Genomic DNA, 20,181 nt, shown 5'->3' with positions numbered 1-20,181 from the left:
TTCATCGGCGTACAGACTGAAGAAAGCAAGGTTTTCAGAGAGAATCCAACAAACACCATCCCCTTTTTTCTTTCTGCTGAGACTTAGTCTTTACTTTCTTCATTCTGGGCCAGAGTCTATGTGCCCTGCAGGCAATCAGACACTAGCACCCGACTTTTTTTGCAATCTTCTGAAAGAAAACTACTTAAACTTCCGATTTTTTGGATGTCAAACTTCCTGTTCACTCATCCATTCATCTTCCATATTTGCTGAGAGTTTCAGGCAAGAGGCGGGGTACTTCCTGGATGTATCGCCATTCCAACTATTCTGTCAACCAGAATAGTCAACCAAAGGAAAGCCCTCACAGCCAGGGGGGTACATGGAAACTAACCACAAAAAGACCCCAGCTGAGATTTGAACGGGGAAACTTTTGGCTGTCAAGGCAACCGTGCTAACCATCCCACCACCCACTTCATATTCATTAAAGAACAAAATAAGAATAATTTTTCAAGCTGAAACTGTGCCACATTTGAAGGAAAGTAGATGTAAGTCAATGAGTTTATACTACAGTTTGCGTTCATACGTGGGAGTTTGACATTTAAAGGTGCGAATAAATCTTCATTTTTCATTAACGTAGGTACTGGAAACCAGTCTGGCTCAATTCAACGGTAACAAAGGTCTGTGTAACAACGTTATGACTCTTTACTTTAATTGTGTCATAAGCCAAAACCACATTGCACACCTGTGCTCTTATGCTTCATATTTTGAGACCAAAGTGGATTCACAGTGAAAAGCCGTTGCACAGTATACTACAAGTAGCCAGATTAAACACTTAAAACATCAGAAAATGGAGAGTGGAATGCTGAAAACTTCACACCCTCAGCTGCCTTCATCTTGTTAATGTAGCAGAAGTGGGACACTTTTACGTTTTCCGTCAAATAAGGAAGGTGGTCAGTCAATGATACTAATGGCACAATTTTCATCTCATAAAAAGGGGAGAGATTAGACACATGGTAAGGGAAATTGGGTTAATTTTGTTTGAAATTTATGATCAACAAAAAGTCAAATCTTGGTGGTAACCAAGGTGAAACAGCCAAAGAGGAAAGTTTGTTAATTTCCCATAAGAGCAAAACAGCAGTTTTAAATTGGGTCAGCACTCATTTGCACACTGCAGATTTAAGAAAACTGTGTTTGGGTTTCCTCACAGATAGGTCCACTTGGAACATAGTGACGATGGAAGAGGGTGATCACAATAGCTTCAAACCATCCATTCACCCATCTAGCTATTATCTATGCCTGCTTCTTCCTGTTCAGGGTCACACGGGTCCACTAGAGCCTAGAGCCAGGTCTCTTCAGGCAAAAGGCAGGAGTACATCCTGGACAGGTTGCCTGACCGTCACTGCAGGGCCAGATGCAGACAAACAAAAGCACAAAACCAAAAGAAACAAACACCCTCTCTAAACACTTAGACAACTACACTTGAAATACGTAACAATTTAATTTCCTTTAAGCAATATGCAACTATTTTAAGAAATCTTACGGACAAAAATTTAATTTGATAAAAATAGTCATACAAATCCATTATCTGTATCCATTATCTGTAAATCAAAACAGTCTGGTGTCTGGATGGACCATATTGAACAGTGTCAATGGATGTTGTTTTATTGTCTTTTTTTTAACATTTTCTCTTTAAATACAGTTAATTTTGTATTTAGACACATATGTACAAAGTACAAAGTAACTATGCTAATCAAATATCTGTTTGCATGTAAACATATCAACACTGACTTAGCGCACTGGTTTGGAGCAGCATGCAGTGATGCCTATTTTTCAGGACAGTGAAACAGTCATGTTACGTGTGAAGCGCATCTTGAAGAGTATTTTAAGTATACGGAGGATGCTGCTCTGCTGTTTCCCCTCCTCTCCTTCTGCCTATCTTCATCCTCACTCTGCAGGCAGTGGGAGTGGGAGTCTGCGTGTACTCTTTACTATGAATATCATGTGTGAGAGTGAGTTTGCAGGGTTGTATGTTGCAGACCACTCATCTGTATAAACTCCACTGGCAGTTACATAAACCGTACTGTCATAAGGGCTATAGGGCATACTGAAGCAGCGCCAGATCAGTGCAGGGTCAATAACTCCCCACTGCGGATTTTTTAGATTTTCTTTCCTTTGTTGGGCAGCCAGCGGATCTCTAGTTGAGAGTGAAGAGGTAGTGGGTGGGTTCTAACTCGTGCTGTGCAGCGCTGGGATCAGTACAGTCATAACCATGAAAATTTTAGTTTCCAAAGGACTCATTTTGGCTGGAAATACAGAAGTTTGACCATAGAAATTACAACATAAAGAAAAACATTTGTGAGTAACAAAGAAGAATCTATTAGGCTTGAATTGTGTTCCATCTACCAGCCCAGAGATGCACTTGACATTTACATTAAAAACTAGCGTCTGACACTGAATGATCACAGCAATTATTTTGTGGTGGAACCAATCGTCTAGTTGGATTTTCCTCGTGAGTCTATTCAATGACATTTAGAATATTAAAATCATGTATTTTCCCCAGTCAATTGTGTTATTACCTACTGTTAGTTTAAGGAAATTAGTTTTCAGTACAATATCTCTTGCACCAATATTGGGTGTTGGAATGACAGTAAATCCGGAGGGCCCCGTTCTAGTGAGGCCTTCAGGATATACAGTATAGAGAGACTCACTCATGGGTAGAAAGTGTTGTTCTTTAGGGTTACATTCATACTAATGTGGTTTTAATAAAACCATTCTTTACCTGCATTGGCCATATAATCAGAAGGTTGGCTGCTTTTTAGTACAAAGAAAGAAATATAAACTGCACTCTTTCCAAAGTGACCTCCTTAGAGAGTAGCAGCAATAGCTAATAGTCCGGTAGGTTAAAGTAGGCGTTTTATGTTGAAGACATTTTATGCCTTAATGCAGCAGCTGCATTGTAACTCCACTAAGGATAAGGACATAATAGACATTACAACATAGCCCTTAAATTATATTTTCATGATCCTATCTGCTGTACAATTTAATGATCCATTAAAAGATTTCCTGAGACATGTGCTTTGCAATGATTAAAGCAGGACTAAGCTAAGCCGAAAAGGAGATCCCTGAGTTCAATAACAGGTTTGTGTTATATTATATTATGTCCCAAAACTTTAATGGAACATGCTAATTTTCATTATCTATTTTCCACTTAAACAATAATAAAAGTAACGCTTGTGTTCGCATGAAAGCCGTGTGATTTGAAGGTCTAAATGAGCATATGATTTTTATCAATTCACAGCTTTGGTTTGACATCCTTTCAAAACTCTTACTCTGCAGGAATAAGCTTAAACAGACACTCCTGAAGAGGTCAAATATGTTAGTATCTTATTTACAGCTGACAGGGAAAACGGCCTCAAATGGCCCTTTTCCACTAGTACCTACTCTGCGCGCTTCCAATCGCCACGCCCCCGTCTTGCGCTTTTTCACTACGGGCCGAGACGGGTAGAGGCGTGCAGAGTAGATACTTTTTCTGTAAGTATTCTGCCGAGGTTCTGAGCGTGCTGAGTCGGCCCTGGATCTGACGTCATCACCCTCCACGCCACCGATTGGTCGGGGGGCGGGGCCGTCAGACGTTTGAATCAGGAAGCGGGAGTCAGAGCGAGAACGACTCGCGGCGATTTTATTATACAGCACAAACGTCTGTTTGGTGATCCAACTCTGAGGTGCAGATGTTCATAAACCTGGTGGCTGACGAGAGAATTAAAAAGGGATGTGTAGCAGTGCGAGTGCTACGGGGGCCCGACCGACAGGATGGAGAGACACAGAGTTTTGTGCAGACCCTTTTATTCGCCAAACACCCAACACACAGAACACACGTGCAGCACCCAGCTCCTCAGCAGCATACCAGCAGCTCCTCCGACCAGCAGCTCCAGTCTAGCTCTGCCTTATGAAGGCTGGCAGAGTGGAGAGGCTGATTGGGCCCACCTGTGCCCTAATCAGCCTGAGTGGCTGCAGCTCCTCCACCCTGCCACACACCCCCAACGCCAAACTCGAGCCGGGGTCCGTCCGGCCGAGCCTACTCCCCCCCCCCGCCCCCTCGGAGCGGGAGAGGAAGCCCGGAACCGCCGACTGCGCCCCGGGCCTTCCAGGCCCGGACCCTTCGGGAGGCCGACCTCGGCGTCCGGCCGACCAGCGGGAACGGTCGGGGGGTCGTCCTCGGCGCCGGGCCGACCGCCGAGAACGCCGCTCTCGGGACCGGGCCGATGGTGGCCCATGGCCAGACGGTGCGTCCAGGACCACCCCCTCCTCCGTGATGTGGCCCCGCCCCGGCCGCTGGTCCGCCTCCAGGACGGCGTCCTCCGTGACGCGGCCCCGCTCCGAAACTGGTGCGTCCAGGACCGCCTCCTCCTTGACGCAGCCCTGCTCCACCTCGGACTCCACCTCGGACTCCACCTCGGACTCCACCTCGGACTCCACCTCGGACTCTGTCCCAGGAGCCGTCGCCTGGCGACCTGCAGCCACTGCCTCCCGGCCGGTCGACTGCAGCCCCGCCAGCGCTGCCGCGGTGAACCTCAGGCGTGGTGCCGGGGTGGGTTGCTCCGCGGGTCCCACCGTCTCGGGAGCCGTCGCTTGGCGGCCCGCAGCTTCTGCCTCCCGGCCTTTCAGCTGCGGCGCCGCCAGCCCCTCCCGCGCTGCTGGGGCGAGCCTCAGGCGTGGCGCAGGTGTCGGTCGCGGCTCCGCGGCCACAAGCGCTTCCAGCCTCGCAAGCTGATGCCCGCCCTGGTCCCGGCGCAGGGCGGCCAGGTCCGCTATGGCCTGGGCGAGCGCGTCCAGGGCCCGCTCCATGCCTCTCCGCCCGTCAGGCCCCACGTTGGGCGCCAGTGTAGCAGTGCGAGTGCTACGGGGGCCCGACCGACAGGATGGAGAGACACAGAGTTTTGTGCAGACCCTTTTATTCGCCAAACACCCAACACACAGAACACACGTGCAGCACCCAGCTCCTCAGCAGCATACCAGCAGCTCCTCCGACCAGCAGCTCCAGTCTAGCTCTGCCTTATGAAGGCTGGCAGAGTGGAGAGGCTGATTGGGCCCACCTGTGCCCTAATCAGCCTGAGTGGCTGCAGCTCCTCCACCCTGCCACAGGATGTAAACGGGCGATAAGGAACGAACAGATTTACCAGGCGCTCTGTTTTACTCTCAGCCGCTCATGGCTCCAGCTGATTTTCTCATCAGCGCCGACACAAACAAAAGCGTTGCGCAATCGAGTACGTCACAGCAGCTTCACCCCAACTCGCCCACTTCTCACCTGGGTGTGGAAAAACAAACGAGGACAAAGCGGGTGTGTTACGGCCCTGTGGCCTCTGTGTCTGTTTGTGTTGCTCTGCTCTGCTCTGCCTCTTCCCAGGTCCTGCCCCCTGCCTTGCCACTCATTGATCACACCTGCAGCCAAGCAGCCATGATTGGGCGTGGCCAGCTACAAAAACCTGGGGAGAGCTGCATTTCCCGGCTCTGTGTGGGCCTTTGTGTGTGACGAAGCCTAATGTGTGGCAGGTTTCTCCAGGCTGCCGTGGTCGCAGACCGGCTGATCGGCTCCCTGCGTGGGGGGGAGCCCGCTTTATGTTGTTTTCGTTTTGTTTGTTTGTTAGTTCATAATAAATACGCCACGGCTTTGTGAAACATTGGTCTCCTCCTATTTTATCCTTCGGTTCCCACCTGTGTTACTCCCCTCATTTCCTTATGCCCATGGGAACGTAACAGGCGGAGGCGGTACGAGGCATGACGAGCTGTCCCGAGTCAGGGCGCGCTGAGTAGGTACTAGTCAAAAAGGGCCATTAGTGCCCTAACAGTGAAGACAGAGCTGACCCATTTAACCATTCTCTCAATGTACCAGATGGCCTGGGTCCCGACCCCCACCTGAAAAATGTCAAATGACTAGTGAAACAGTGACCGTGAACAAAGGCAGGTTAGAATAGTTGTCGCTACAGAGACACCAGCGTGACTCTTTGAGACCATTTCTTTTTGTTGATTTTTTCCCCTCGTAGAGGAGGGTTGTGGTCAGCCTAAAGCGGTCACTGAGCAAACTCTGTTAGCTCTTAGTTTGGGTGCTGCTGCTTTTCCACTAAATCATGTGTGTAACATTTCTGCTTTGATCATATCGTCGGGATTGCCATTGGCGGGAGCTGTGGACTGTTTCCCTCGTTGCCCGCTTATGAATTTATCATTTAAAACAGCCTCTAGTCAGGTTTACCCCTTAAGTGTAGTCAGGATTAGTTGGAATATTATGCATTTAAACAGAGTATGAAAAGTTGAAAGCTGCTTACTAAGTTAAATCAGTGATATACTTATGTTACAGTATTATGCTGTATATTGACAGTGGGGCGTCTGGGACCTGTGCTTGGCAAGTCTGAATTTCCAGCAGCTCGTGTAACGTGTTGTTTTATATTTTGAGATGATCATATGTGTATTCTGTGTGTTCCACATAGAAACTTTGAGGTATCCACAATTACATATATCCCTCAGTGTGAAAGTCCTTGTCAAGTATGTGGTGAGAGGATTTAGTTCCTCAGAAAATGGAAGCTAAACATGACTTCAGAAATTCAGAGAATAATATCTGAAGCACGAAGGGAACTGGAGTTTTGGAGGAGACTCTTGTGTGTGTTTGTTTGTTTGAGATCGTTGTTTGTGAAGTGGGCAGAGGCATTCAGCTCTTCCGTGTCCCCAACGGTCTTTCAGTGACATTCTTCATGTAGTGCTCTGGCGTCAGTGTTTTCATTTTCTCGACTCACTGCACCTGTGAACGCTGGCATTAAAGGTATGTTTGGTGGCGGTTTGCAGGGATTTGTTCTTTGTAGCTCACCATGCCTGAGTTGTTTTCATAGTCTCCAAACTTTTCTCTGCATATAAGTAATTCATTTTTCTTGACTTTCCGTCTCCACGTAATGTGATGTTTAAATTGCTGCACCACCATTATATTTATTGATTCATATCAAGGCTATATTTGCTTTTTCTAAATCATACACCAACTGAATCATGAATTTTCTTCAAGATTATATTATGGCACCCTGAACTAAGTACTACTCCTTGATCTTTGTTGTGTATCATCAATGTTGACACTATAGAAAAAGAAAAAGAAATTCTAACAAATTTTAATCACACGTCACACTCTTGTTTGTTTTGTAGAAGATGAAGCATCTCTATATTTGTGGCAGATTAATTGACAATGAGAAAAAAAGTCTGTGTGAATCCCAGAAGCTTCTTTGCTCTTTAACGGATGATAAGCATGGCATGCGTATAATTGAGGTTTTGGCTTCAGCTACTTCGTCTGGCTTGACAACAATCACCCTTCCGGGATGAGGATCTAAGACCTTAAGAGAATGGCTTGTTTAGAGGCGGACCAATGTGTTGGCAGGCAACTCCGTCGTTCCGATCAGAGCCAAGAGTCAATCAGCTGGAAGGGGAGGGGTCCACGTGGCAACGCCATGTAGCCAGGCGACCCAGATAGCGCTCCAGCGGGCCTTTGTGGGCCAGGCAGCAGGAGAGTAGCTTTCCAAATGAACTCAAAAGAGCAAGGTGTTCAAATTAAAATTAAACCTCTAATTATGTCAAATGATGAATCTGTCCTCTGCTTTTGCTATCCCACCAGACGCCATTGGATAGAAACATCCCCCGGATAATCTCCCAAGGAAATAATTTGATGTGATAATAGTGTGAGGAATGGGCTCAAATGATTTAACTTAGCTTTGCACATTCTGAAGTGTGTATCTTAGTTATTACAGCCAGAGCAAACTGGTGGATAAAAGTGAGGGGTGGGAAATTGCCAACATAATGAAAATAGACTGCTTTTTGTCTCTGATGGTATTTTGAGACTTGGCAATTTGTTCTGTGCAAGTGTTCCCTTCCACACGCAGCGGACATTAAGAATTTAAAAAAGTAAAAGTAGGCCACATACAGCTCAAGCAGTCAAACTGCTACTTCTTTCAGACGAGTTAGCTGTAGGCCTGAGAGATCAGAGAAGATTAAAAACTTCTTCAGTTTGAGAGGGAAGAGGGAAGAACATACACAACAAAAAGCTGCAGAAAAGCACCAAACTATCTGATGCAAAGTAATGCAGACTGTTCCTGCCGTTTCTAGAAACCCTCATATAAACCCTTTTCAGATATGAGATGCGTAACATTGATGGCTCAATGAAGCTGTTAACGCAACGATGTTCCATCATTCAGAAATTCATCACTCTTCCTGTAATGTACCACTCTGTTTCAATCAGAGATGCCTATGTAAGTGAGGGATAGAGCCACGGTGCAATTTGCTAGAAATTTGGATGGTAAATCAAGTGAGGTTTAATAACAAAGTCTTCTCACGTCATTGTTTTTCTTCATGACAATTTATCACCGCATGATAAGTGTACAGGGGTTTTGCAACGTTTACTAGATAAGGATGAGACCAGCAGGGACAGGTTTCTATGGCTATGTTCTAAATCGTGATTTTGTGCACTTACACTTAAGTGGGTAAATGCATTCAGTTTGACGATCTATGTTTGCGAAGTACGCTGTGAGTACCCAGATGGTGCACTCAAAGTGGTCAGAAAATTGACAGTTGAACGATATATACTTCACGCACGCATTGATTCGTTCCTCTTTTGCTGACATAGCAGAAATGTGTGGACTCTCGCCAACAACAAATAACGAGGAAAGTGGGTTCTATTTTGCTTGGAGTTGAGTCTTGTAATGGTAATATGGTAATACCTCAGCTAAAAGGGATTTCCATGGCACTTTTAAACCGGGGCACCACTTGTGTTTACCCTTATTAAGGCCCGAGCAAACGCTGAGTGTGCTGAGTGTGAGAACCAGCACCTCCAAATCTCAAACCATGCTTTCCAATGGTAAAAAGGTGGGATACCTTCTCCTGGTTAGAAGTTTCTGCCTCAAGTGGAGAAGATAAAGTATCCTGGGGTTTTGCCCACCAGTGAGGGAAGAATGGAGCGGAAGATGGACCAGTGCAGCAGCTGCAGTGATGCAGATTCTGCACACTCTGCCAATACCAGCTGACCTAGCTTTCTATCCTCACCTGTGGTCACAAACTGTGGCCAAAGATCTGATCTGCGATAATGAATGAGTACTCTGATAGCAACAGCTGACATGAGCAGAGTCGCTGCTCCTCCACATCGATAAGAGCAAGCCGAGGTGGTTTGAGCATCTGGCTAGGATGCTTCCTGGACTCTCCTCAACAGAGGAGTTCTGTACTCAGCATCTAATTCAGTCGATATCCCTTATTTATTTATTTTCTACTATTTAATTCAGTAGATGTGCTTGAAGTGTTATAGTAAACAAATATTTTGGTGTATGTTGAATCAAATTTATACATAAAACAACTGATTTCATGTATGCTGTACTGACTGCTGTGTTAATGTTGACATCGTGGAGCACTCCTGGTTTCCAGCCAGGTTGTGTTTGCAGTTTTGACACAGCAAAGATACTCAACTTCAGGTGCAGCTGTGGGTTAAACTCAAACTTCTGCAATTTAGATTGTTTTATGTTAAATTAAGCAAAGTTAGCCACACAAAATCCAAAAGTGTAAGTGGCCCAGTAAGTTAGATGAAGAGTTACAGCTTTGCTATAAATATCAGTATCAACATATCAAGCAGAGACCATTGCGCTACACAAATACTGGTGGATGAGGGCTATACGATATTTACAAATGTTCAGATGGTCAGAAGAAACTTAAACTCTTGTTCATTCAGAGAAAAACTTCTTGGCGTCACCGCTTATTATCATTGCGCAGTAGGAGAAAGTTTGAACATCACTATTGTTTATCAATTAAACAAAGCAATCTGTTGGATTCTTCTGAACAGCTGATCAGAAGCCAAATGAACCCTCTGCTGTTGTGAATAAAGTCCCTTAATGTGGACTGGCACATCTGTTACAGACTATAGTGGGAAGTCTGTTTTTTTTTCCTTTCTTATTTTATTTTTCCTTTTCTCCTTGGGGACAATAAAGTAAAATGTGTGGCTAACAGTTGGAGCTGAACATAAACACAGTCAGTATTTGTCCAGGTATCTAAGTTAAGGCCCTGCTGTTACAAATCTATTTTTTAGGCATACTTATTAGATTGGCTTTCAGACCCCTTTGGTCCCTGCAGTCTGTCCCTCAGCCTAAAATCTTTGGAGTGCAATACCTTAATGATTTTGTGGGAGGTAAATTTGCAGTTTGCAGCAGTAATTGCGCTCTGCTAATTTAGCTTTTCCCACCCGCTGAGCTCATAAATGTCTAAAATATATACACACATGCTGCAATGCTGCTGAGAATGCCGAAATCTATGGTTTACACAACTTAGATGCAACGATGTCTTCAGCCTTTTTTACACAGCAATCATTTCAGTTGGAGTACAGAAATACTATTCAAGGTTGTCAAAATCACATTACAGTCTATTATTCTACCATTTAAATACTGAAAACTGTTAAACTTTCACAACCTTTGTTAAATAATACACCAGAGTTTTTTTATGACATTTTCAGGCCAAAAGCATTTTTTTTATTAATGTTATTTTTATTTTGCATGCACGCAGTTTAGTCTAACAGTAAGTTATCCATCAGCCACGGGATAAAATAGCATCTGTAAACACTTTCCACAGCAACAGGCTTAATAAAGATGTCAATTTATTTTATCGACTCACTTTACTTTGTATCAGCCGCGCAAAATGAAGTCGATGGAAGTGAGGAACAAACGCCCATCAGCCCTGTGCACTCGGCTGGTGAATTTACGGCCACATACTTATCTTACTACAGCTATATCTGCATCGCAGAAACAGTTTTTTATCCCAGTCGCTCCCAGTGTGTAATAGCCTCACTGCACATTGCACCGATCCCAGTGATTTATGATGTTGCTGTTGAGTAAATTGCTATTCATATCTTCTTTGCTGTTGACAATGATTGTGTTTGTTGATAAACTGTTTGCTGATTACACTCATGAGGCAAACTGCACCTCATATCAATCAACACATGGATAACAAACAGACGATTAGCGTGTTTACATGACAATGGAAATAAATAATTACATACTGAACAAAAACAAGATGATGCTTTTAAAGCTTTTTCTTCGAGCTACTGCAAATTCACAGCAAATTTATGAGTGTAGCCAACTTGATATATACAAGCATTACAAGGTGTTTTAAATAAAGCTTAAGAAGAATGATAGTATAAAAATATGAACACATACTTGCAGATGACTGACTGAGTGATACGGATTCATATAGTTTGCTCTTCCAGAATAAATGAGAATTTAATGACTTGCATTTCAGTGATGAAGAGAGAAGTTATTATGAAGTTATTTAAATGGGAAATACATAAGAGCACACGGGCCACAAGTCTCATGATGAGAATCTTGTGGACTCACCTGGAAACAACTAGTTTGGTGAGCGATATAGCTTTTCGTGAACAAACTCAGTGAAACGATATGCAGCAAAGCTCACTCCAGTTGTTGTGATTCAGGGATTTTGGTGTTTGTTGTTGATTTTTGGTTATCCTGCCCAGACAGTGGTTTTGTTTGTCTTTTTTAGTAGAAAGAACTTGTATGGGTTACTCCTTCCTCCATTGTCTCTTGCATTTGGGTCTTCCACATGCCCCATGTAACACAGATAATTATTTCTTTCAATACAGATCTTTTATAACGTGTATTTATTTGTACTGCAAAATACAACATATACCAGAAAAATAAAATACCACAATGTCAGTTATTTCCAATATATTTCAATGTCAATTTCACAACTGAACATCATACGAAAATATTGTCTGAAGGCAGCGAGACAATAGATCTACACAATCCCCCAAAGTCTCCTAATCCAGCAGTACATGCTCTAAAGCTGCTTAATATTTGAATACAGGGACATCCCAGTCCCAGTTGCTGGTCGACCAGCATGGTGGATACTTCCATCCTCAGTTACAGTGCATTTCAAGCCACCACATGGTAAACCCACCTCCCTGATTTTCTTTTTTTTTTTATTGGATGGAAAGCAATTGTTTAACTTTGAGGTGATGATGTAATGTTAAAAGATAATAAATGGGGAGAGGGGAAATTCAGATCCAGATTGATTCCTCACACCTATCCCTGGTAATGACCAAAATTGAAAACCAGTGGATTACTGCCACTGTTTTAATAAACATTAAACATCACACTGCTCTGCAAAATGTATTACATTTTGTCTGATGACATTAAAATAATTGATTAATTGCATTAAGCTTCGTACTGTACCTTTTTGAATAAAATAAAACAATCCAATCTGAAGACATCATCAATGACTGAAGTACAATAGATGCAAGATCCAGGTTTGCCGCCTCAATAAAACATTGCAGATTATCATCTGATTGTCCAATACAATTACAGTTACCTTCAACGCTGAAAATGAAACAGTATTATGTTGGGAGAAATTCAGATCACGAGCAGCAAAGCTTCAGGGAAATATGCTGCGAGTCTGACATCCCCTGAAATTATGCAGCTATTGAGAAACCCCGGATTTGTGCTGGTTATTAACATGATGACATCATTGTTGCATCCCTGGTCTGGGTTATCCCAGCCTAAGTATGAAAGAAATTTCAATCTCTGCTTAAAGTGGATTAAACAGCTTTCTCTGTCACATTTATGTTTCCCGTCCAAGTCCAAAGTAAGGCAGTGCTAATTCAGCATAGCCCAAATACCGAGGGCAATTTCTCCCCACAATCATTCACATAAGCAGCTCAAACTCAAAACCTCCAAAGAAGTACTTAGGGTAATGATCTGGCAGTCAACCTAGGGTAGGTTTATGCAAATATCTACTCGAGCAAACAACTTTTTCAAAAATTAACCAAGCAACAAAAATGTATTGTGCATATGAGCAAATGCTTAGCAGTCCCATAACACATACTTACATATATTCAGTGCATTCTTATGATCGCACCCACCACATCTGTGCAAGAGTATGTAGCAGTGCATCTTTGATGTTAAACTCAAGAGAATAAGAATAGGTGGAGTCAAAGTGAGATCAATATAATCTAATATTAGAAGATCTTTGATTTAGTTCAGAAAGAATCTTCAAAGTCAAAACTGAGCGCAGCTTCTTCTGCCCTCAGCAACACTGACAGAGCTAGTATGACAGAAATTTTTACTTTTATAGGAAGCTGAGGGACCTACATGACCTACCGCTGGATGAAAAGCTTCAGCTTGAAGATTGCTTAGCTGTGAGTCAGATCAAGAATGCAACAGTACAGGACCATTTAGTGAAAAATACCTGTGAGACTGCGCATGCGTTTAAGCATACACTGACATGAACGGTGAAGCTTTCAACAAAAAACACCACCCCACAGACAACCATGTAAGAGAACATAATAATTTTTGAACACCTGAACATTGGTCTTTACTGTTTTAAACAACATATGATATGGCTGGATAAAATGTGAATTTGAAAGCAGGAACAGTTGACATGACAGAAGAGGCACGGGCGCGATCAAAGGGTTCGTGCATCTTGAACATGACAAGTTGGGAGGAGATAAGAAAATATGAAAGGGGCAAGAAATAAACACATCTTTTCCTTTGACACATCTTAAAAGAAGTATTTTTCTGATGAAAGCAAACACATGGACAAGTCTGTTCTGAATGATGTTGGTTAACATTTTTTACTGCTTATACTCTATCCTCCAAATACTCATGAAGCCCTCCTATTACCATCAGTACAGTATTGTCGCTTTCTTTATATCCTTCCAAGAATTTCTGTTTGAAGACAGCATATATGTATTGGTGGCAGCAACATAATAAGTTTATGCCTTTCTTGTTGTTTGGCTCTTAAATTAACCTAGTGAATGCAGTAATATTTATAATATTAATGGTTTTTTAAAGTTTTTGAAGGTTTTAGACAATGTTTTAGACAAGCTGAAGTTGTTCCTAACATGTTTGTGTTTCAGCCCTCTGTGACGATAATCATCATTTAGATTGTACACAATACAATTTAACCTTGAATGCATCATTTTTTTAATTAAGAATTCTACTATCTGCTATTCCTTCAACTATCTGGTTTAAATAATGAAATATACAGATTTAAGAAACCTCACGCTGTTGCACTCAAGATTCACACTAAAGCACAAAAAACAAAAACTGAAACCAACTCTGCAGCTTGACCCTGGTTTTTACCACTCCCTTCAGAAAATCCTTTTTAACGCCAGACTACGGTTTATTTGGGGATGAAAAACTAGAAGTTCACCTGCTCCAGATTGCATGAGTTGAACTGACATCCACTAACAAGCACATCCAGCCTTATCAACAGCTACAACACAGAACACAGCTGCTCAGATATCAACAGAGGAAGAGATGTTATTCTCTTTTACGGATGTCATGAATTAAAGTTCAAAATGTCATTTCATTTATAAACTCATCAGCTACTTCATTATGTAATACCCAATATACCTGATGTGACCAGGGAGTGTATATGGCCAGTTCCCAGTTATACCACAGAATAATCACTTGAAAGAAAACATTTGATGGCGTTTTGTTAGGTTTGCAATTTTATTCTGAAATGCTCGCATCGCCCAGTCTACAATTCAGCCAGACACTAATCCATCTTTGAGGAACAATTTCATCTGGACCCATGTGTTACATTTTCCATGGTTATTAAAATGCTGCAGCGCAGATAGGAAATATCATCATGTAATGTGTATACAGGGTACCAAAAGTAATGTTTATTCTTCTGATATACAGTTTGATTTACAGTATATGACTGCACAGGTGCTGCCTGTAGCTGTATTTGATATAGTACACTACAGCAGCGTTTCCATCAGCAGGGGATCCTGATTAAAACCAAGAGGCTATATTTGTTCTCCTCCGCAGCTCCTTTCCACCATCTTGTCTCTGTTTACAATGACGGAGCCGACAAGATCCACTGTCTTAGCAAACTGTCTACATGTCACCTGGTGGGGGAAGTGCACCCTTTTACTGTTTGCCGACCAACCAGAAAAATTTGAAAAAGACGATGGCAAAAAAAAAAAAAAAAAGTTGCTGCGTTAGTGTTGGCTGTCTGCATACGCTGCAGTGGTGGCTATGGATGAGACGCGACGACTCAAGCTTAAAGAGAGCAATGAGACAGCTGAACATCTCCTGCCTGTGGCATGTCCAGTCAGCATCCATTCAGCACAACCACCCCCATCCGGCAGTTCTTCAGGGCCACTCTGAGTATCTAATCCACGACAGATGATGATTTGGCTCCAAAAGTGTTCACCAAAATTTTTAAACCAGGGCCAATCCTGATAATCCAGGTGTATTTCAATGATTTAAGTTTGGTAAAACCACCCCAGAAGTCTGCTAATGGAAACGGACATCATACAACAAGTATGGTCAAATGTGGTACACATTATAAGAACTGTACAACCTTAAAGGGGACCTATTATGAAAAACATGTTTTCTCTTGCTTTAACATACTGTATATAAAGTGGTCTCCCCTCAGCCTGCCAACTCAGAGAAGGAGGAAAGCAACCAAATTCTGCAGTGTCTGTACAGCCGCCCGGATGAGCCATCCAGTGTGATGTGGCTTCTACGAGCCATTCAGATTCTGCTCCTGTCGTTATGTAATGACAGGAGCGATTTACATCGGTTGGCCTCCGATGCGTGAAACCACGGCCACAACTAACTCCGCCGGCCGGAGTTTCCGCCATTTTTTCGTAGCGGTGTATCGCGTCATTGCGTCAGGCAGCCAATCAGCACAGAGCCTCATTATCATAGCCCCGCCCACTCAGAATCCCTCATAGATAATGAGGTTAGAGAATGGGAAGATAAAGACATGGCTCAGAGGCTGAATTTCTAATTTATTTAGCAAAAACAATCAAAAGCTTGTTTTTAAGACATTCAAGGCCTGTTTAAAATAGGTATTAGATGCCATAATAGGTCCCCTTTAAATATGTGAGAAATACCTGCATGGTGTGCTACCACCAGAAAAATTCCCAGTATGCATCTGACCAATTTACCTTGATCTGTATCCTATAAATCAATGAGCCACTACAGCGCGCTGTTCACAGCAGTCACATGGCTGTCTTCCGGTTCTGACATTTTAACAGTGGTATGCTACGTAGTAACGATGACTACTTTATCAGTATGCAGCACTTACTGCACACTACTGTATATGCAGTAGGTGGCATGTGGTTGTGAAGACCAACAGTTACTCTCCATCCATGTAATCCCACACTGAGAAGTACCACCATGGAGTGACAGTACAGTGCACTCATAACAGGTAAAACCAGAAGGAGGAGGATAACCATAAACGTCGAGGCTATTTCTACTTTGCTAGCTAAAGAATTTTTCTGAGACGATAAATACACAGATGATGTAGACTTTTTTGTGTGTTTGTGTGTGTGGGTGACTTGATCTCTGTAGTTAAAGGAGCTTGAGGCCGGATTGAGGCAGAATTTATGAAAAAAATTTGTATACGTTTTAAGTTTTCTAGTAATAATGTCAGATGAAGCGTTCCAAACCCAAAAGAATGAGCCCTCTAGCGTATCTCTCCTTTGCCTTGAACAGGCTGTGTGCTGCAAAATGTGCTGCAATTCGGGCCCAAATTTCCCGCGCCGGGCTGCGGATGTGACGTCACATGACGCTGCATGCACGTTCTCCCCGTTCTCCCGTGCCGGCTTCACTTTTGGCTGCAGTACCCCCGACGGCCGTCGTGGTGAAGGGTGGCGCTAGAGAGTCTCATTTCTTAAAAGGAGCCTCAAGCTCCTTTAAACATAACCGAATTGGCCCCCAAAATATTTGCTTACTTAATTTATTTGCTTCTTTAACCTTCTTTGATTGCAAGTAATGTCACCTTGCTATACTTGAGTAAAAACGTGTTCATTTATTACATTTTCCATACCTGCTTCCATCCCAGTCGGGGTCAGGGCTGTAGCCTATCCCCGCTTCACCGGGCGTGAAGCGGGGTACACCCTGGACAGGTTGTCTGTACTGCTGCACTAACAGAGGTCCCCGGGCCGTCCATATCAATCTGATCCTGAAACTCCACACTACGCTATGCCGTACCCTAAAATAGTTCATTTTATTCATTTGTAATTCTGAAACTGGAGGACAATATTCAAAGTGCAACACTTTCTGGAGGAACACTGTAGCACATAAGCGTTTGCCAGGCCAGTTAACATAACTGATATCAGTAGCTCTTGAAATTAACAGTAAATACCAAATTTCATCATGGTAAGGTGCAATACACTTTCTAAATTAGTTCAGTAGTTGTTGTCACATGAGTTGTTGAACAATTACCATGATGATTGTTTATTCACTCAGTGATACGTGTAACGATGACTTAATAATTTTAAATGCAGTGTATAATCATTAGCTCTTATGACCCAGCAATAGCTTTTGTATTACACAGTATATTATTCAAATGTAGTTTGTGTGATGTCACTCCAGTTACCCATAATGACAATGAAGATGTTTATTGCTTCAGAGAAAGAAAGTGAATTGGTGTTAATAAATGCATAATTTATTTGTTCCAGTGCCAAGGCTTAAATATCACCGATTAAAATCGTTTGAAAGGGTCGATAAAAGTTGTTGTTTTTTGTTTTTTTCAAATGTCACTGAATTGATTGAAATTACTCTACAACGTGTCTACTAAATATCAGATGTGCATCTTTCACAGAGTACAATTACTTCAGGTATGAGTGATGCATTTAGATTTCTTGTCACAACAAACTGCTTCAATTAAAGCACTGAACACTCAAAAAAGAAAACCTGAGGACAAATCGACATATAGTTCATAATTTCAGGAGTATCCTAAAGATGAGTATTATTGCCTCAGTCTCTCATATGTGCTTGTTCTTTCCTCCTCTACAATGTTTGGTTCATTCACAAAGAAAAAAAGGAGTAAAGTGGCAATAGGTACAAGTAAGATGGGGAAAACCATTAAGTTGTTTCTAAATAGTATACCTCTGGGCATGTGCGTGCAGATGGGGGAAGAAAGGCGGAGTTGGAGATGGGGTTGAGGGGGGGAGCACTGCAGTTCCGACCGCTGTGAGATTCATCCATCCAGAACACGCTGGACTGCTGTGCTTTGGTTAAATCAACTTAAGAGACTCAGCACACCTTTCATTTTACTGACAGCAACTTCCCTTTTTGCTCAAGACTTCACAAAAACACAAACTAAGGACAAATATCTGTTTGTTTTCATCTTTTAGTCAACAGCTATTCTTTATTCTGCACATTATTACCAAACAAAAAACTGCAGTGATTTTGCTGCCAGTGACAGATACAATTATTCAAAAGCGGCGAAAGCTGGCATTGTGTTTGCTGTGTGTGTGTGTGCGTGTGTGTGCGCACCGATTTCATCTTTTATTGAGGCAGCCAGTGAATGACTTGTTGTAAGCAGTTTGCAGAGAAGTAAAGCGATGCCCGTCACTGAGCCATTTGAGGGAACGACAAACTGCGTACCCACTAGACTGCAAAACCGAGCTGGAAAAGGAACAACTGGCTTCTAGACTTGAAGGCATGTGTCGGTGTGTTTGGACTTTTACTTTTTGTTTAAACCCACACACTCTTGCAGTGTGAGGCAGAACAACTCACAGATCCAACCTATCCTTTATTGAAGTATCTGCATTTGCGTTTTCCCGAATTTCAACACATTTCAGGGTAAAACACAAATTTCTAATTTGGCTTTTAAGATACTAATAAATACAATGGGAATCAAATAATACACAATAAAACATGCCATCTTAAAAGTATTTCAATTAATGTTTCAGAACTTCGGACCAGAACAGACTTCACGCTCAGTCTCCCTTCCAACATATAGACAATTACAGCAACAAGATTTCTTGTTAATATGCAGTAAGTCAGAGATTTTTATTAATGGTACTACATTGCTTTTACTGACTGGCAAAAAAGCTATGAGTCACCTCTGCCTTTTCCCTAAGGATCTGAGGTGTCAGCTGAGTGGTGTTGATTTTACCTCAATCTGCCAATGTGTTGGAGGATCTTAAAGAACAGGAGTAGTTTCTTTCGATAGTGTCACTCGGGTGAAAATGTCCGCTCTTTTTACTACACAAATATTTATGTAAAATATAATGTCAAAATCCCTTTAAATGAGAATAAAGCTAAGTCATCAGTAACACCTTGTGGAGAATAAAAACCCACTGAGGGTTTCTCTTCCTCGTTCCCACTTTCAAATGGGCTGAAATATTTCATAGCCTACTGGATTTGGAGAGCGCCTTGTGCAAAAACCCAGCAGCGGGTTTCTGCTGCCAGCAGATGAATCCCCCCTGTGATGTGTGACCTCTCTACTCAGGACTGCTGCTGCACTGAGACACAAACCTACGGTATACCTGGTACAATCAAAGTCCACTTGCATTAACATAGCTTTAAACTAAATTAGATTTTATGTGGCTCACTGCATCCCAATATGTGATCAAATAATGTCAAAGTCAAAACTAAGATCAGTTTTTGCCACATCCCCATTAATTGTAGTCACAGTACACTGTAAAGTACACAAGACAAGTGAGAGCCAATTATCTGTGGTCCTTCCACTGCCTCTTCAGGGGGGTCACCAACAGTGGTGCGCCCTGCTGCTCCCTCCAGCGCTGCTGCTCGCCAGCATTTGACAGTGTGCAGCTGTGCTGACTCTCAGCAACGAATTATATCCGCGATGCAACACGAAATGAGCAGAAGCATCGCAATTTAACAGCTATCCGACATAAAGGGCGGCTCTCGCTGCCCTCGACCCTCTCATAAGTGATGCTTCTCTCTGCGCGCATTTGGGAACGCGCGTAATTGGGTTGAATCCGACGCGTCTTTGTTTTTAAAACATAAAAATAATCCTACCTCGCTCATGGTGCACAGCAATGTTGAGGTTTTCTAGTTTGCTTCCAGGAGGAGAAGTTTCAGCCACAGCCGTCTTTAAAAGAGTGGCTCGCCGCGGACAGAGGAGCTTTATAACGTGTTAAGCCCAACTCCTCCGTGCCATCACGTCACTCGTAAACCAATAGGAACGCCGTGGGCAAATGTGTCTCCAAAGTCGCCACCCAACTTCTTCAAGCGTTCATACGCTGCTGTGTAAGCTTTTTTTTTTTCAAGATGACGAGCCAAGCAGAGCAGCTCTCCAGCTGATGAACACCCACTCACTAATATGACAGCTGGGGGGATTGAACGCGCCACTCCTCGTGGCATCAATAGAAGTCATCAGGATCAGAATCAGAACTACGTTTAATCAGTGGCGTCA

General features: G+C 42.8%; 1 protein-coding gene across 1 annotated transcript in view; it reads right to left on the bottom strand.

The window, feature by feature from the left end:
- Positions 1-19,939, bottom strand: part of pcp4b (Purkinje cell protein 4b) — a 45,796-nt gene extending 25,857 nt beyond the window's left edge. Inside the window, exon 1 of the mRNA XM_061720265.1 lies at positions 19,785-19,939. Coding sequence (XP_061576249.1) covers positions 19,785-19,793 — 9 coding nt within the window. The 5' untranslated portion in view covers positions 19,794-19,939. The remainder of the gene's footprint in view (positions 1-19,784) is intronic.
- Positions 19,940-20,181: the final 242 nt, after the last annotated feature.

This window comes from Cololabis saira, chromosome 4 (genome assembly GCF_033807715.1).
Source record: "Cololabis saira isolate AMF1-May2022 chromosome 4, fColSai1.1, whole genome shotgun sequence".
Taxonomy (NCBI): domain Eukaryota; kingdom Metazoa; phylum Chordata; class Actinopteri; order Beloniformes; family Belonidae; genus Cololabis; species Cololabis saira.
This window is presented reverse-complemented; position numbering and strand designations above follow the sequence as displayed.